This window comes from Spermophilus citellus (assembly GCF_964194105.1).
Source record: "Spermophilus citellus genome assembly, chromosome: X".
In the NCBI taxonomy this organism is placed as follows: domain Eukaryota; kingdom Metazoa; phylum Chordata; class Mammalia; order Rodentia; family Sciuridae; genus Spermophilus; species Spermophilus citellus.
The window spans coordinates 144539915-144559534 of record NC_138190.1 but is presented as its reverse complement, the minus strand read 5'-3'; the positions used below and the strand labels follow the sequence as shown (position 1 = coordinate 144559534).

Below are 19620 nucleotides of genomic sequence, written 5' to 3'. Positions count from 1 at the left end.
TTTTCAAGATAAATACATTCAACAATCTAGGAAAGGAGGTAAACTTCCTTTACTTTGATAAAGGACATGTATGAAAACCCATAGCTCATATCATACCTAATGGTGAAAAATGGAATACTTTCCCCTAAGATTAGGAACCAGGGCTAAGGCTCAGTGGCAGAGTGCTTGCCTAGCATGTGTGAGGTACTGGGTTCAATCCTTAGCACCACATAAAAGTAAATAAAGGGATTCTGTCCATCTACAACTATATATATATAAAAAAAAAAAAGTTTAGGAACCAGACAAGGATGCCTGCTTTTACCTGAGATTCAACATTGTGCTACAGGTTTTTTATAGGGAATCAGGCAAGTAGCTATGAAATACAATACCAGGAAAGACATAGTCAAACTCTCTATTTGCACATGACATAATCATATATGTAGAAGAGTTGATGGGGACTTCAACAAATGAATATCCTGTGTGTTTCCTAGACACATACACTGCTATGGTTAAAATCATTGTAGACATGCATTTTGGTGTCCTGCTTTTATTTCTTCTGAACAGGATAGAAGACAATGAAGTGCCTATTAGATATTGAGAAAATCACCTCCATGAAATTAAGAAAACTATCCTATTCACAATAGCCTTAAAAAATACTTGGGAATCAATCTAACAAAAGATGTGAAGAACTTCTACAATGAAAACTTCAGAACACTAAAGAAAGAAATCGAAGAAGACCTTAGAAGATGGAAAGATCTCCCATGTTACCAGACAGGCAGGATTAATATTGTTAAAATGGCCATACTACAGAGAGCACTATACAGGTTTAATGCGATTCCTATTAAAACTCCAATGACATCTTTTTTTAAAAAACATCCACTCTTTTTTTAAATTATTTTTTTAGTTGTAGACAGACAAAATACCTTTATTTTATTTATTTGTTTTTATGTGGTGCTGAGGATCAAACCCAGTGCCTCACACATGCAAGGCAAATGCTGTACCACCTGAGCTACAAGCCCAGCCCCCAAAATGACATTCTCCATAAAAATAGAGAAAGCAGTTATAAAATTCATTTAGAAAAATAAGAGGCCCAGAATACCCAAAGCAATCCTTAGTGAGAAAAGCAAAGCAGAAGACATCAAATGCCAGACCCTACTACAAGCTACAGTAACAACAACAACAACAACAACAAAAAAAGGGGCTGGGGATGTGGCTCAAGTGGTAGCGCGCTCGCCTGGCATGCGTGCGGCCCGGGTTCGATCCTCAGCACCACATACCAACAAAGATGTTGTGTCCGCCGAGAACTAAAAAATAAATATTAAAAAATTCTCTCTCTCTCTCTCACTCTCCTCTCTCACTCTCTCTTAAAAAAAAAAAAAAAAAAAAAAACCAGCATGGTATTGTCACCAAAACAGACATGAAGACCAATGGTACAGAATAGAAGACACAGAAATAAACCCACAGAAATACAGTTATCTCATACTAGACAAAGGCATCAAAAACATACATTGGAGAAGATAACCTCTTCAACAAATGATGCTGGGAGAACTGGAAATCCATATGCAGCGAAATGAAACTAAAACCCCTCTCTCTCACCCTGCACAAAACTCAACTCAAAGTGCGTCAAGGACTTAGGCATTAGACCAGAGACCCTGTGTCTACTAGAAGAAAATTTAGGCCAAACTCTCTATCATGTGTGCTTAGAAGCCAACTTCCTCAACAAGACTCCTAAATGCAAGAAGTAAAATCAAGAATCAATAAATGGGATGGTATCAAACTAAAAAAGTCTCTTCATAGCAAAGGAATCAATCAAGAATGTGAAGAGAGGGGCTGGGGTTGGGGTTCAGTGGCAGAATGCTCGCCTTGTACATGTGAGGCACTAGGTTTGATCCTCTGCACCACATAAAAATAAATAAACAAAATAAAGATATTGTGTCAATGTATATATAACTAAAAAAATTAGAAAAAAAAAGAATGTTAAGAGACAGCCTACAGAATGGGAGAAAATCTTTGCCACCCACACCTCATATACAGCATTAATCTCCAGGATATATAAAGAACTCAAAAAAACTTAACATCACCACCACCACCACCACCACCACCGTCAAAAAAACAAATAACTCAATCAATAAGTGGGCAAAGGAACTGAATAGATACTTCACAGAAGAAGAAATATGAATGTTCAACAAATATATGCAAAAAATTTAACCTTTCTAGCAATTAGAGAAATGCAAATTAAAACAACACTGAGATTTTTTTCTTACTCTAGTCAGAATGGCAATTATCAAGAATACAAGCAATAATAAATGTTGGCAAGGATGTGGGGGAAAAGGTACACTCATACATTGCTGGTGAGAATGCAAACTGGTGTAACCACTATGGAAAGCAGTATGGAGATTCCTTAAAAAACATGGAATGGAACCACCATTTGACCCAGTTATCCCACTCCTTGGTATATACCCAAAGGATTTAAAATTAACATACTACAGTGACATAGCCACAATCAGTGTTTATAGCAGCTCAATTCACAATAGCTAAGTTATGGAACCAACCTAGGTGCCCTTCAAGAGATGAATGGATAAAGAAAATATGGTATATATACACAATGGTTCATTAATCAGCCATTAAAAATAATAACTTTATGATTTGTGCTGGTAAATGATGGATCTGGAGACTATCATGATACATGAAATAAGCCAATCCCAAAAAACCAAAGACCAAATATTCTCTCTGACATGTGGATGCTAATACACAATAAGGGAGGGGAAGGGAGAATAGAAGTTCAGTATATTAGACAAAGGGGAATGGAGGAAAGGGAGTTGAGATGGGAATAGGAAAGACAGAATGCATTGGACATAACTTTCCTATGTTCATATATGAATACACAACCAGTAAAACACCACATCATGTACAACCACAAAAATGGGTTCCTAATTAGAATAGATTATACTCCATGTATGTATAATATGTCAAAATACACTCTACTCTCATGTATATCTAAAAATAATTTTTAAAAATTAAAAAAAAACAAAGCATGTACCTTGTTGGTATCAGCAACACTGTTTTGTCGGGCATCAAAGATAATAAGTTTGTGGGACTGTGCATTAGCATCCATTATTGTTTGCAAGTATTTTTCATCCTCTTTGCAGCGTTTATCATTGGGACCCACCAGTGGCTGGCTGCAACGGGTAATTGTTGCCTGACTCTCCGGATGAATCCATGACAACACCTAGTGTTTTTAAGCAAAAATATTAGTACAGTTCCTAAAGCAATATATTCTCTAATTACTTGGGACAAAAAGCACAATCTCTCCCTAAAATTTTCCTCTCCAAACACATTTTATTTTCCTTCATGTCACAGTGGATAACCATGTGGCAGGGTGTGCAGCAGCTTGTTCAATATGTGTTTCTCCTAAGCCAGACAGTTGGCCACATCTATCCCCAGAGCCTCATGCGCATCAGCCTAGCACATGGTAGCTACTCATGTACCAAAGGCACAACATACTCAGCTACTGAGGGCAGGTGGCTACTTCTTTAAGGTGGAAGTCAACAGATCTTCTAGAAAGTAGGATTTGTGAGGTGGGAGGCTGGCTCATCAGAGCTGAGAGAGCAGTACAGTGGCCAAAGGACCCACTGTTCTGCCCAGGTTGTAACTCATCTGACTAGATGAGCTCTAAAAAATCTCCCTTCACCTCAAAAATTCTATGATTCTAAAAAAACAAAAAAACAAAACCTAAGTCTAACTATTACTGAAATATAGCCCCAAACCTATTTAATTGACTAGTTTACTCTTTTCTCCTAATTAAAAAAATAATCATTGTATCTCCACAATAACATATGTGGCAGGGTGAAGACAAAGTAAACACAGTCTCTTAAAAAATTTTAAACTCTGCCACCAAACCTTCCATTTTCCTTCAATGGCCAAGTAACTCAGAATTATAACAGATAGAAACTCCAGGGTAAAACCATCACTCCCTGCTGGCTGCAATTGTTTCTGTAACAGTGTTCTTCCCATGCAGCTACAGCATTCCACTCAGCATGAAGAAAGAAAGTAACTTTTCCAGGACATTTTCGTGAAACCCGTGATGTGAACTGTTAATGCAACATCATGTTCTTTCTTGCTGTGTCTTTGTTATTCTCCTCTATATTTGGAGAGCATAATTTAAGTTACCCTTGCACTTAGAATCGGGAAATCATACAAAGGGGAGATGCAGCAAAAAGAATGTTTATATCATTAGGTATTTCTTTTTTTATTTACTTTTTTAAAAGTTTTTTTTTAAGGTGGGCACAATATCTTTATTTTATTTTTATGTGGTGCTGAGGATTGAACCCAGTGCCTCATGCATGCCAGGCAAGCACGTTATCACTTGAGCCACATCCCCAACCCCATTAGATATTTCTTGAGAACCAAAGATATGTTCATTTTTAAGCTTTTTTTTTCGCCTACTGTCCACGTGGCTAGATTGTTTTCTGTCTTGCATCTTCCCATATTTGATCTAACACAGCATATGTTTCCATCTGAATGACAATCTTCATTACTTACAGGGACTCTGCCTTTTGCTCGAAAGGCTGCCACTTTTGAAAGGTCATCATCTTTTACACTAGTTGGCACAACAATGATGGCAGGGTAGGTGTCACAGAACTCATAATTATTGTTTATTTTGGATATTTTCCAACTCTCATTTGGCAAGCCCTGAAGGGTGTTAAGAAAAAGGGAAAAACATAATTTTCCACTTTGAAAAATTACTAATCATTAATCACATCTGTTTCTTTTCTTTTTTTTTTGTTTCTTATTTTCAACAAAAAATCATTTATACCTTGTTTATTGTTACTTACAAATTCATACATGTGTATATACACATATGTATACACTTGTATAATATATATATGTATTATATATATATGAGTATATATATATATATATATATATATGTATGTATGTATGTGTGTGTGTGCATGTGTGTGTATAAAATCTGGTATAACCTATTTCCTAGATATTCTAAAAATCTAATGAAACATAAGGTTTTCAAAATCATACAAATATTACAAGTATAAAAGTGTACACTAGAATTCCAGTTCTATATATTTCTTGTCCTGTTTTCTATAAACAATAAGCTTAGTGTTGTTTCTAAAAATACACTAAAAAGTACCTTATATACATAACAATAAATGTTGGAAATAAGTAATACAAAACATTACATCAAATAAAAGGTATAGACAAACATAAAATATCATGAAAATAAGATTATACTGGAGATAACTTGGAGCTGACAATGTACTACGGAGCTCCCAAACTCAGTAGCACCACCTCAGACAGATGCAGTATTGCCATATACCACAAATTGAACTTAATTAAGTGGTTTGGATTTGTAGTCATCAACTCTTTATTAGGCCATCTAATAAAAACCACCTGGAAGATCTGTCTTTTAAACCCCCATTCTTTTTCTTTAATTTTTAAATTATTTACTTATTTGTTCTAATCAGTTATACATGACAGCAGAATGCTGTCATGTACACAAATGGAGCAGAATTTTTCACTTCTCTGGTTGTACCCAAAGTAGGGTCACACCATTTGTGAAACCATACATGTAACTAGGGTAATGATGACTGTCTATAAACCTCCATTCTTGACCCTTTACACACCCTCTGGCAAAGGATGAACAATCAGTGACAGAGTCAAAAGTTTGGCATAGGAGAAGAGGCACCCCAAGAGATGGAGAACCCATAAGATAGAGAAGTTGTGCCTATGTACAACTTACTGGAAAGTTTCTTTTCCTCTACCACATTTCTAACCTTTTAGAAGAGAAAAAGATGTTCAACTTATTTATTTTCAGTCTGATAAGCAATATCCTTTACCTGTCTCTTATATTCAGATACTGGATCATAAACTTTCCAGCCATTAATTGGAAATTTTTCTTTATAACTGAATGCAAATAGTGCCTAGATACAAAAAACACAAAACAGATGTCAGTATATATATATTTTTACATCATATACCCATTATTAAAACTTTTCATTCTGACATGAGCTGAATGTATTAATACTCCTATTATAACTTCAAATTTTGAACTAACAAATTGGTAGTGTCTCAATCATTACAGAGAACTGACAACATCCAAATGTTCTAATATTATTTATCAATAGAAGAAAAAAGAAATGAAGGAAACCTCCAGAAAACAGAATAAATAAGCACAAAATTATTAGACCATCACAATTGCTTGCAGAAAAGGTTTCCTTTGGTGAACTTACCTGCCCATTGGAAAGAGGAAATGCATGTTTGTTGAGGTTTTCAAATATTCCAAGTTTACGCTGTTCCTCCTGTTTATAAGCAAGTCGCAAGTTCCTCATATCCTGGTTTTAAAAAAAAAATAGAACTCAAGTTACTCAATATTTACTGAACTTCTATGAAGCAGATACCATGCCTATACTGATAAATAAAATATTTTATTCATCTCCCATTTTCTACTTTCTACAACTATCAAGAAAAATTTAACAAAAGCACTTCCAATGAGATAAAATAATTAAGGAAATGATAACACAGGGGATGTACTATATAGGGAGTCATCAGATGTAACAGAATAAGGTTTGTACACAAAAGCTGTGCCATCAAGTACTGTGAAGTTACTGAATAAGCTGTGCCATGGAATTAGTTGTGCATTATAAGCCACTGAAAAAAAAATCTATAGAATTCATATCATCCATAAAACAAAAAATGCCTTAGATGCTTCCCCTATGCACTTACAGAAAGTTTTAAAAATATCATGTAGAGACAGTGACATACTTAGAGCAACATGATGCCATTTCTCCAGCTCACAGTTTCTTGAAATGCCTCCCCACAATGCCAGTTGATGGCCAAAGGCCAAGCACAAGTCAATGGGAACAATCCCACCAAGCCCAGCTCTGATGCTGTCATTTTTCTCAGACAATGTTTTAGGCATTTCCTCACAATATTTTTAAAACTATGTCTATGTCAAACACAAAAAATCTCATTCTCAAAGATTATATTTGAAAATAAATGTAACCACAAACAAAGGAATCACAATTTGGGAAATGAAGAAGTTATGTACATTATTTATAACACCAAAAGCATGGGAATAACCCATCAGCAGGGGCTGTAGTTAAATAAACTATAAACAGCTAACCGGACACTAAAGAGTTGTGAAAATCAAGAAGTAACTCTGTATATACTAATAGAAAGAAGTTCAAATGTATACTGGTAAGGGGTAAAAGAAAGGAGAACACTGTATATAATAGAGTACAATTTGTATTTTCAAAGAATAAGACTAGACATACATGCTTAGGTGCATAGGGTATCTATGAAGAGAGAGGTACTTTAGGAATAGGTAAATTGGGTGCTGGCAGGGAGTGGAACAGGGATATTGGGGAGAGGAAGATTTACTTTTGCTATATAGTTTTTGTACTTTTAAATTTAGTACCATGGGTTAAAAATAAATCCCACACTTTATATGGCCCTTACACGTGAGGTGAGAGGGCTAGGAGCCTGGCCTTAGTGCTTTTAGGTTAGAAAACATTTAAATCAGCTGTTAGCCAATGTCCACCCAGCCATAAAAATATCTTAGTAAAATAGTCACAAGACACCTACCAGAGCAGCATAATTTCCTGACACACCCTATTTCTGAGCTACTGGAGACACACACACACACACACACACACACACACACACACACACACACCTTGGTAGCTACCTGAGCTGACTTGCTGTTTGGGAGTTCTCAGAAAGAAAAGTATCCCAAGCTATAAAAGAACATGTGCAATGCTCCTGGTGTGGGGTTGGGGGTGTATCTCAGTGATAGGGTGCATGTTACCAAGTGTGAAGCCCTGGGATCGGTCCTCAGCACCACAAAAAAACAAAAACAATCTTGGTGTATATGTAAGCACATGGGTACAAGGCAAGTATGAGCATCTAAAGGAAAGCCAAGAAGACTGAGAGGCAAGGATGAAGGGAGGGTGGCTCCAGAGGAAGCTGCAGAAGAAACTGAATCAGATTCAGACATGTGGGGACTTGAGAAGGGGTGTTTCCCCTAGCCTGTGAACAATGGGAAGCTACTTGAGAGTTATGAGAAGGGGAATGGCAGGTTTCAAAATTGCAGAACCAGTTCAGTCCTCTGACTTAAGTTCTGCAGCTGCTTGTCACTGTTCACATGTGGAACCCTGTCTAAGAAGGACAAGTGCAATGTGCCATGTAGTCACTAATGTGTATCTAGTAAGCCAGCAGATCCACAATTTGGAAAAGTAAAAGGCTCTTTGAATAACTGTATTTAACTGCAGTCTAAGGCCAACCAGGGGTAGCTGTCCTCAGAAATTTGATCAAAGCAAAGAGATTGACAGGAATCCAAACACATAATTTGGAAGGGAACTTGACAATTCTACAGGCACTTGGTACGTTAGGTAGGTTTTTGGTATTATATGAGGTAAACTCATTAGAAATAAAACATATCTATTAAGGGCACACAATTCTACTTAATTCATTGGAAGAAGGGTATAAATAAAAAATAAGCGATTTAAGGTGAAAATTCCAGCATCACCAAAAAAACTTTTATCAGATGATTTACATAACACTTTTGACTCTTTAGGAAGTCTTTGTCCATCCAGTGTTCTGAAGAGTAGTCTTAAAACAATGAACAAGCCAGGCACGGTGGTGCATGCTTATAATCCCATTGGCTACGGAGGCAGAGGCAGTAGAATCACAAGTTCAAAGCCAGCCTCAGCAACTTAATGAGGTTCTAAGCAACTTAGTGAGACCCTGTCTCTAAATAAAATGCTATGAAAAAAGAAAAAAAAAACCAGAACCTTTTGTCCTGAACCCCTGGCTTTCCTGGCTGAAGGACAAATGAGAGAGAACAGCTTACAGTTCAGTCCTTGGTACAAAAAAAAAAAAAAAAAAAAAGAAAGAAAGAAAAGAAAGAAACATAAGGAAAAAAAAGTATTGATCTCTGCTTTCCACTTGCGTTCTCTAATATGTAACAAATAATGTCAGCACTTAGGTTATATGTCACATTAACTATAAATACTTCAACAGGGCTGGTTTGCTGGTGCACACCAGATACTCAGGAGGATGAGGCAGGAAGACTCAAGTTGGAGGCTAGCCTAGGCAACTTAGTGAGATCCTATCCCAAAATAAAAAATAATAAAAAGGGGTAGGGATGTAGCTTGATGATAGAGCACCCTTTTGATGCCCAGTACCAATATAAAAAGGAAGACAAATATTTTAAGAGAAAAGGATTAATTTGATGAGTTACACAATAGTTTAAATCTTTTGATATAACATTTGAAGAGATAATTGCCCTGAAAACATCTGGGAAACTAACAGTGCAAATTACTCTTACTAACCAAAGATCACAAAGGCTGAGTCAGAAAAAGTTGTGAGCCAACTGCCCCCTTTTAGTTTTCACTTGTGTTTGCAGTTTACCTTGCACACGATCTCTATACCACAAGAATTGTCCCCATGACTCTGCACACCAATCTTCTCAACTCTGCTGATCACTCCAAGGGGAACATCAAGGATAAAATGTGGATCCTACATTTAAAAATTAAGATGAATATCTGTCAAGGTCAGCCACCTGAGTTTTCATGTCTTAAGTCTTTGCAGGGTTATGAAACAAGTTTGTTTATCCTGCATTTACTCTTTGTTCCAGCTAAGAAATTGAAGTCTGATTTATAGCATACCTTCTGAGGTTTCCACTGAGACTACAGTGAAACTTCCCCTCCAGGTTTAAGTGGTATTTTAACAGCCTTTTGGTCAAAATACAAAGTCTTTTTGCAAATGTGATATCTTAAAACTCCCCCTCTGAAATGAAAAAAAAAATAAAAAATATACCTCACCCTCTGGTTATCTATGGGTGATGGGATTTCAGAAGACTGCTTATTTTCTTCTTTTATTGTTCTGAATTATTTTTTAAAAATAAAACACACTTTAAAAACTCACCCTCTTGGACTAGGGATGGAGCTCAATGGTACAGCACTTGCCTAGCCATGTTTGAGGCCCAGTGTTCAATCCCCAGTACAACAAAAAATAAATAAGTAAACAAACAAACATTAAAAACTCACCCTCTCTACATTTTTGAAGTACATCTTAAAGTCCGTCACTGTCAGGGTTCCAGTCACTGCTCCCATAAATGGGCAGATATACATGACGTCTTTCACTGAAAGAAAAAGCTGAAAGTAGCAACTACTACTATAGACTTATGCTTCAATAAATCTTAGCATGAGTTTCCAAAATATGCATGGTATGTTATTCTAATTTTCTAGGAATTTTAAATTCCTAGGATTATATCAATTATTAATTTAAATAAAGTCATAGATGGAGAGTCTTCTAATAAAGTTCAATTGTTTAAAACAAAACTCTGATTTGTTAATTAATGACATTTTAAGTAAAGGACTCATAATAAGTTACATTTTGTCATTTTTTCCGGATAGTCAACATTTTTCCTGGGATATAAATTAATATTCAAAACATTAAACTCTGAAGACACTGGGCTTTCCTTTCATGAATTATTGCTACTTAAAACTAATGGAAGTTAAATACTAACTCCTAATGCTATTCCAAGGCAAACTACTTTACAAATTACAAAACTACAGCCACTTTAATGAAGTAGAAAAAGACTTGTTTCGGGGCTGGGGGTGTAGCTCAGTGGTAGAGCACTTGCTTAGCATGCATGTGGCCCTGTTCTGTTCTGTCTTGACACTAGAAAAAAAATCCTGTTTCAAAATCCTTATCAGCTTCCTTATCAATTTTAACTTTCTTTTTATTATCAATCAAGTATAAAACATTTAATTCCTTTGAGTGTTAAGAAGCCTACATCTACCATAAAGATCCTATATCATTATTTTACCAAAAGTATCATTCCAACGGATTGACAAGAATATACATATCTACAGATGTACTAAGTGGAACAATTGAAAGTACTAAAGTTAACCTAGCACTGTGGTATATGCCTATAATCTTGGTGACAAGGGAGGTTGAGGCAGGAGGATCAAAAGTTCAAATCCAGCTCCATCAATTTAGCAAGGCCCTAAGCAACTTAGTGATGAAAGGAAAGTGACCATAACACTAGGAGCAACCAAGAGATCTTTACTGCAGCAGTGCAACAAAGGAGAAGAGAAAGAAAGAGAAAGAGAGAGAGAGAAAGAGAAGAAAGAGAGAGCAAGAGAGAGAGAGACAGAGCAAGAGAGCAAGAGAGAGAGGGGCCCGGCAGGAGGGAGTTTTATAGCCCAAATCTAATGGGGCCTCTGGTTCTGCAAGCTGCCTTGTTGACACAGGGTGGGGTTAAGTGTTCAGCCTTGAGTGGGAGTTGAGTGTTCAACCTTGAGCGGGGGGTTTAGTGTTCAGGTTTGACGCAAACAGGTGATAAAGGACCAGACAGAGGGGGGTTTGAGTGTGTGGGCTATCCTGCAGCTAACATTTGTTCAGCCTGCCCTGCAGATAACATAGTTCAGCCTGTCCTGCATCTAAGAAGTAAGACCCTGTCTCAAAACAAAAAGGGCTAGGGATGTCACCTAGTGTTAAAGCATCCCTGGGTTCAATTCCTGGTAAACAAAAATAAAACAATGTATTGAGGTGTTTATAACATAAGTAAGAAAAAATAAATGACAATCATGGCATAAAGATGGGGAAGGGACAAATGAAAGGCTCTTATCCATGAAGAGGTATTTAAAATCACTTGAAGTCATCCATAGTAAGTTAAAGATGTGAAGCAACCAGTAAAATAACAAAAAGGGTTATAGCTACTATGCAAACAAATGAGATAAAATAGAACCTTAAAAAGTATGCAACTAAATTAAAAGATGATAAAAGAGGGAAAAGGAATCAGAACGAATGGGACCAAAAGAAAACAAACATCAAAACTATGCATTTAAAGCTAATTATATTAATAATTATACAATATGTAAATGACCTTATATTAATAGTTATATAATGTATAAATAGCCTAAACACCTCAATTAAAAGGCAAAGATTGGGGCTGGGATTGTGGCTCAGTCACCTAGCATGGGCGAGACCCGGGTTCGATTCTCAGCACCACATAAAAATAAAGGCATTGTGTTGTGTCCATCTACACCTAAAAAATAAATATTAAAAAAGGCAAAGATTATCAGACTGAAGACAAAAGCAAGACCTAACTACATGTGACTGAAAAGAAAATCACTTGAAATATAAAAATACAAATAGTTTGAAATTCAGATGAAAATAGGTACATCATAATACTAAATAAAAGAAAGCTACCATGTGTATAAAAATATGAGACAAAGTAAATTTCAGAGCAAAAGCTATTACTAGGAATAAAGAAGGTAATGTCATATTAATAATAGGGTCAATGCATCAGAAGGACATACTTACAAAACACTTATGCACCTATTAACAGAACTTAAAAATGGATGCAGCAAAACTGATAGAACTGCCACAAGAAACAGACACATCCACAATTATAGTGAGATTTCAAACCCCTCTCTCAATAATTGAGCGAAGTAGATGAAAAATGAGTAAGGGCACAGAAGACTTGAACAATGCTATCAACAAACTTAACCTAACATTTATAGAACACTAATCAATAACATTAAAATAGGGCTGGGGTTGTGGCTCAGTGGTAGAGTGCTCGCCTAGTATGTGCGAGGCCCTGGGTTTGATCCTCAGCACCACATATAAATAAATAAAATACAGGTATTGTGTCCATCTACAACTAAAAAATAAACAGTAAAAAAACAGCAAAACACACATTCTTTTTAAGTACATATAAACTGTTTATGAAGACCATATAAATGTCTTTTTTAGTTATATTGATTTTATTTTTTTAAATACACGACAATGGAATTCATTACAATTCTTATTACACATATAGAGTACAATTTTTCATATCTTTGTATATAGAGTATGTAGAGTATGTTCACGCCAATTCATGCCTTTATACGTGTACTTTTTTGCATTACAATTCTTATTACACATACATACCACAATTTTTTTTATCTCTGTTTATATATAAAGTATGTTGACACCCAATTTGAGTCTTCATACATGTACTATGGATAATGATGTTCATCACATTCCACCACCCTTGCTAATCCCCTGCCCCCTCCCTTCCCCTCCCACCCCTCTTCCCTATCTAGAATTCATCTAATCCTCCCATGGTCCCCCTCCCTACCCCACTATGAATCAGTCTCCTTATATCAGAGAATACATCCGGCATTTGTTTTTTTTGGATTGGCTAACTTCTCCAACGCCATCCATTTACCTGAAAATGCCATGATTTTATTCTCTTTTATTCCTGAGTAAAATTCCATTGTGTATATATATGTCACATTTTTTTTATCCATTCATCCACTGAAGGGCTTCTAGGTTGGCTCCATGGTTTAGCTATTGTGAATTGTGCTGCTATAAACACTGATGTGGCTGTGTCCGTGTAGTATACAGTTTTTAAGTCCTTTGGGTATAGTCCAAGGAAAGGAATAGCTGGGTCAAATGGTGGTTCCATTCCCGGATTTCCAAGGAATCTCCATACTGCTTTCCATATTGGATGTATCAATTTGCAGTCCCACAAACAATGTATGAGTGTATCTTTTTCCCACATCTCTCCAACACTTATTGTTGTTTGTCTTCATAATAGCTGCCATTCTGACTGGAGTGAGATGATATCAGAGTAGTTTTGATTTGCATTTCTCTGATTGCTAGAGATGATAAGTATTTTTTCATATATTTGTTGATTGATTGTACATTGTCTTCTGAGAAGTGTCTGTTCAGGTCTTTGGCCCATTTGTTGATTGGGTTATTTGTTTTTTTGGTACTTAGCTTTTTGAGTTCTTTATAGATCCTAGAGATTAGTACTCTCTCTGATATGTGAGGGGTAAAAATTTGCTCCCAGGATGTAGGCTCTCTGTTCACCTCACAGATTATTTCTTTTGCTGAGAAGAAACTTTTTAGTTTGATTCCATCCCATTTATTGATTCTTGGTTTTAATTCTTGTGCTATAGGAGTCTTATTAAGGAAGTTGGGGCCTAATCCCACATGATGAAGATTAGGGCCTACTTTTTCTTCTATTAGATGCAGAGTCTCTGGTTTAATTAATATAAAAATACTCAAGGAATTAAAAGTATGTTTTCTGTACACAAATGGAAGAAACGAAATTGGAAAAAATTCACAAATATGTGGGAATTGACCAACACATTCCAGAATAACCCAAGGTTCAAAAAGGAAATCAAAACGAAAACTTTAGCATTTTCAATTGAATGAAAGTGAAAGCACAACATCATAATTGGTGAGATACCACTTCTAAAGAAGCAATTGAAAGAAAATCTGAACACCTAGACTAGAAAATAAGAAAGGCCGCAAATCAATGACCATAGCTCCTACCTCAAGAAACTAAAAAAGAAGAGAGAATTAAACCCAGGAAACACTAAGGATCAGAGTGGAACTAAATGAAATAGAAAATAAAATAATGAAACTAAAAGCTGATACTTTGAGAAGATCAATAAAATTGATAAACCTCTAACTAGGGGATTAATTAATCTCTGAATATTAAATTTACCTTGAATTCCCAGGATAAAATCTACTTGCTTATTATGTAGTATCATTTTTATATATTGTTGGATTTGACTTATTAAAATTTTTAGGAATCCAACATGGCACCGGGCTTGGAGAGATCAAGTCTCTAACTTCTTCAGCTGCGCGGGCATAGGGAGTCTTAAACCGTCTAAATGCTGTTTGCTCAGGATCACTAGGCAATGCTGAGCTGACGTGGATCTGGGGCGAACAGTCTGGGCCTCTCAGAACACACACCGAGCCTGGATCGGCTGAATTCTCGCAGACAAACCGCTGTGACTCAGCACTAAATGATCCCGCTGAAACAACTGGTCGGCCTTTCTGAGCTTCATAGGCAGTGGCCACAGGATTGAGACGGGGCTTGGGAGATCCAGTCAGGACCCACCCGTTGCATTGGTCACCCGGCAAAGGGAATGAACTGTCGCTATTTGCATGGGATACCACCATGGCAAAGAACTGGTGTCACTAGAATGCAACGGAGGAGATAACTTCATTGAAACCAGCGGCGACAGATGTGTAACCCCCTAGCCCCCCCCTCCACACAGCGGAGGAAACCTTAAGGGCCCCTCCCAGCTCTCCCATGAGCACGATAGTCAGACCGAGGGAATCAGGAGTGGCGTGGGTCCCGCGGCGCGGAACCCCCAGCTACTGCTCCCACCAGTGCTGACAACTGAGGTCTCTTGCACCAGCTACCGGGGGCGTGGCTACCGGAGGGCAAGCAAAATACATTGAGGGTTCTCAGCCCCAAGCTCCACAAACTTAGGGTCTGAGGGAATGGCAAACAGGGAGACTGTGCCCACTCGTTCAAGAAAATAGGGCTCCCGGGAGCAGCAGACCTGGCGTGTAGCCAGTATTGTGGTGAGCATCACCAGTGAGTGGGGCCTGGCTTGAGGAAAACTGGGGAAGTGACTAGACACAAGAAAAGGCCCTAGGCACTCAGGATTGGAGACCCGCCCAGTCTGGGAGGAGGAGCTGCTGCACAGTGATTGGTTCCCACGTATTCAGAGGAGAAGCTTGGCCCGGTGGGCACAGCTCCACCTACTGGAAGAGAAGTTAATCAAACTCTAAGACTGCATTTATTAAATTTTTTAATTATTATTTGTTTTTTTTAATTTTCATTTGTTTTTATTTTTTAAATTTTTATTTATTTATTTTTATGTTTTTATTATTTTTTATTTTTTATTTTTATTTTTTTTGATTATTTAAATTTTTTTTTCTTTTTTTATTTTCTATTTTTTTCTTTTGTCTTTTCATTTCTTTTCAATGTCCTTATTCCCCCTTCCTTGAATTCTACCCGTTTACTCTCATTCTCTTTAGTGACTTCTTCCCTTCCCTTCTAATACCTTTCCTCCCAAGCATCAAATAAATTTATAGGAGTAAACAGTAACTCAGCAGTCAAACAGAACAAGAAGTAACATGAGCAGGATGAAAAAGCAAGGAAGAGGGGCTGGGGATGTGGCTCAAGCGGTAGCACGCTCGCCTGGCATGCGTGCGGCCCGGGTTCGATCCTCAGCACCACATACCAACAAAGATGTTGTGTCTGCCGAGAACTAAAAAATAAGTATTAAAAATTCTCTCTCTCTCTCTCTCTCTCTCTCTGTCTCTCTCTCTCTCCCTCTCTCTCCTCTCTCACTCTCTCTTAAAAAAAAAAAAGCAAGGAAGAAAAGGAGTACAAACAATGCAGGACAGCCTAAATATTCAGGAGGACCTAGAGGCATCAGAAAAAAATGGTCAAATAAAGAACTCAAGGAATACCTTAGACAGATGGAATGGAATCTTAAAGAGGATATGAGACAGCAAATTCAAACAATGAAAGAACACATTGAAAATGAATTACATAAAAAGATAAAAGAAGCAAATAAGCATCTTTATCAGGAGACAGAGATTATAAAAAAATCAAACAATAATTCTAGAAATGAAAGAAACTATAAACCAAGTTAAAAACTCAAATGAGAGTATCACTAACAGAGTGGAGCAAGTAGAAGCCAGAACGTCAGATAATGAAGACAAAATATATCATCTTGAAAAGAGTCTAACCAACTCAGAAAAGCTGGTAAAAAAATCACGAGAAAAACATCCAAGAGATATGGGATAACATAAAAAAACCAAACTTACGAGTCATCAGGATAGAGGAAGGTATAGAGGTTCAAACCAAGGGAATGAGCAACCTGCTGAATGAAATAATTATAGAAAACTTTCCAGAAATAAAAAAGGAAACGGATGTATAAATTGTAGATGCATACAGGACACCGAGCATACAAAATCACAGTAGACCAATGCCAAGACACATTGTTATGAATATATCCAATATACAGAACAAAGAGAAAATATTAAAAGCTACAAGAGAAAGGAGGGAGATTACATTCAGGGGTAAACCAATAAGGTTAACAATGGATTTTTTATCACAGACGCTGAAAGCAAGAAGATCCTGGAACAACATATTTCAAACACTGAAAGACAATGGATGCCAACCAAGAATTTTGTATCCAGCAAAAATAAGCTTCAGGTACGACAACGAAATAAAAATCTTTCATGATAAACAAAAGTTAAAAGAATTTGCAGCCAGAAAACCAGCATTGCAAAGCATCTTGAGCAAAACACTACACGAGGAAGAAATGAAAAACAATAACCAAAACCATCAGTGGGAAGTACCTCAGTAAAGACAGAGGGTGGGGGGAAAGCTAATCATGGAGAAACAAAGCAAATTAAAAAAAAATAAATAATCAAACATGGCTGGAAGTACAAACCATACATCAATAGTAACTCTAAACGTTAATGGTTTAAACTCTCCAATAAAGCAACATAGGCTGGTAACATGGATTAAAAAAATAAATCCAACAATATGCTGCCTCCAGGAGACACATCTGATTGGAAAAGACATACACAGGCTGAAGGTGAAAGGTTGGGAAAAAATATACCACGCAGACAGTCCTCGTAAGCAAGCAGGGGTGGCCATCCTCATATCGAATAAAATCGACTTCAGGACTAAGTTAATCAAAAGGGATAAGGAAGGACATTATATACTGTTAAAAGGAACCATTCACCAATAAGACATAACAATTATCAATATTTATGCACCAAATAAGGGTGCCGCGACGTTCATAAAACAAACTCTCCTCAAGTTCAAGAATCAAATAGACCACAACACAATAATTATGGGTGACTTCAACACACCTCGCTCACCATTGGACAGATCTTCCAAACAAAAGTTGAATAAAGAAACTATAGAACTCAATACCACAATCAATAACCTAGACTTAACTGACATATATAGAATATATCAACCATCATCAAGTGGATATACTTTTTTTTCAGCAGCACATGGATCCTTCTCAAAAATAGACCATATATTATGCCATAGGGCAACCCTCAGTAAATATAAAGGGGTGGAGATAATACCATGCATTTTATCTGATCATAATGGAATGAAACTGGAAATCAATGATAAAAGAAGGAAGGAAAAATCCTACATCACATGGAAAATGAACAATATGTTACTGAATGATCAATGGGTTACAGAAGACATAAAGGAGGAAATCAAAAAATTCTTAGAGATAAATGAAAATACAGACACAACATATCAGAATCTATGGGACACAATGAAAGCAGTTTTAAGAGGGAAATTCATTGCCTGGAGGTCATTCCTCAAAAGAAGAAAAAAACAACAAATAAATGAGCTCACACTTCATCTCAAAGCCCTAGAAAAGGAAGAGCAAAACAACAGCAAATGTAGCAGAAGGCAAGAAATAATTAAAATCAGAGCAGAAATCAACAAAATTGAAACAAAAGAAACTATTGAAAAAATTGACAAAACTAAAAGTTGGTCCTTCGAAAAAATAAATAAGATTGACAGACCTTTAGCCATGCTAACGAAGAGAAGAAGAGAGAGAACTCAAATTACTAACATATGGGATGAAAAAGGCAATATCACAACAGATGCTACAGAAATACAGAAGACAATTAGAAATTATTTTGAAAACCTATATTACAATAAAATAAAAGATAGTGAAGACATCAATAAATTTCTTAAGTCATATGATTTGCCCAGACTGAGTCAGGAGGATACACACAATTTGAGCAGACCAATATCAATGGATGAAAGAGAAGAAGCAATCAAAAGACTACCAACCAAAAAAAGCCCAGGACTGGATGGGTATACAGCGGAGTTTTACAAAACCTTTAAAGAAGAATTAATACCAATACTTTTCAAGTTATTTCAGGAAATAGAAAAAGAGAGAGCTCTTCCAAATTCACTCTATGAGGCCAACATCACCCTGATTCCGAAATCAGACAAAGACACCTCAAAGAAAGAAAACTACAGACCAATATCTCTAAAGAACCTAGATGCAAAAATCCTCAATAAAATTCTAGCGAATCGGATACAAAAACACATCAAAAAAATTATGCACCATGATCAAATAGGATTCATCCCTGGGATGCAAGGATGGTTCAATATACGGAAATCAATAAATGTTATTCACCACATCAAGACTTAAAGATAAGAACCATATGATCACCTCGATAGACGCAGAAAAAGCATTCGACAAAGTACAGCATCCCTTTATGTTCAAAATATTAGAAAAACTAGGGATAACAGGAACCTACCACAACATTGTAAAAGCTATCTATGCTAAGCCTCAGGCTAGCATCATTCTGAATGGAGAAAAATTGAAGGCATTCCCTCTAAATACTGGAACAAGACAAGGATGCCCTCTATCACCACTTCTATTCAATATAGTTCTCGAAACACTGGCCAGAGCAATTAGACAGACGAAAGAAATTAAAGGCATAAAAATAGGAAAAGAAGAACTTAAATTATCACTATTTGCGGATGACATGATTCTATACCTAGAAGACCCAAAAGGGTCTACAAAGAAACTACTAGAACTAATAAATGAATTCAGCAAAGTGGCAGGATATAAAATCAACACGCATAAATCAAAGGCATTTCTGTATATCAGAGACAAAACTTCTAAAATGGAAATGAGGAAAAACACCCCATTCACAATATCCTCAAAAAAATAAAATAAAATACTTGGGAATCAACCTAACAAAAGAGGTGAAAGATTTATACAATGAAAACTACAGAACCCT

The 19620-nt window shown here is 36.5% G+C and overlaps 1 protein-coding gene across 7 annotated transcripts in view; it reads right to left on the bottom strand.

Moving 5' to 3' along the window:
* Window positions 1–19620, bottom strand: part of MTMR1 (myotubularin related protein 1) — a 73531-nt gene that overhangs the window by 21048 nt on the left and 32863 nt on the right. For all 7 annotated transcript variants that reach the window (XR_014020069.1, XM_081277601.1, XM_081277602.1 and 4 more), the window contains 6 exons: window positions 10047–10141; window positions 9409–9516; window positions 6228–6329; window positions 5835–5918; window positions 4522–4671; window positions 3020–3208 (listed from right to left, as the gene is read on the bottom strand). Coding sequence is in view for 6 of the 7 variants with exons in the window: in XM_081277601.1 (XP_081133727.1) it covers window positions 3020–3208; window positions 4522–4671; window positions 5835–5918; window positions 6228–6329; window positions 9409–9516; window positions 10047–10141 (728 nt within the window). In the remaining variant the exon portion in view is untranslated. The remainder of the gene's footprint in view (window positions 1–3019; window positions 3209–4521; window positions 4672–5834; window positions 5919–6227; window positions 6330–9408; window positions 9517–10046; window positions 10142–19620) is intronic.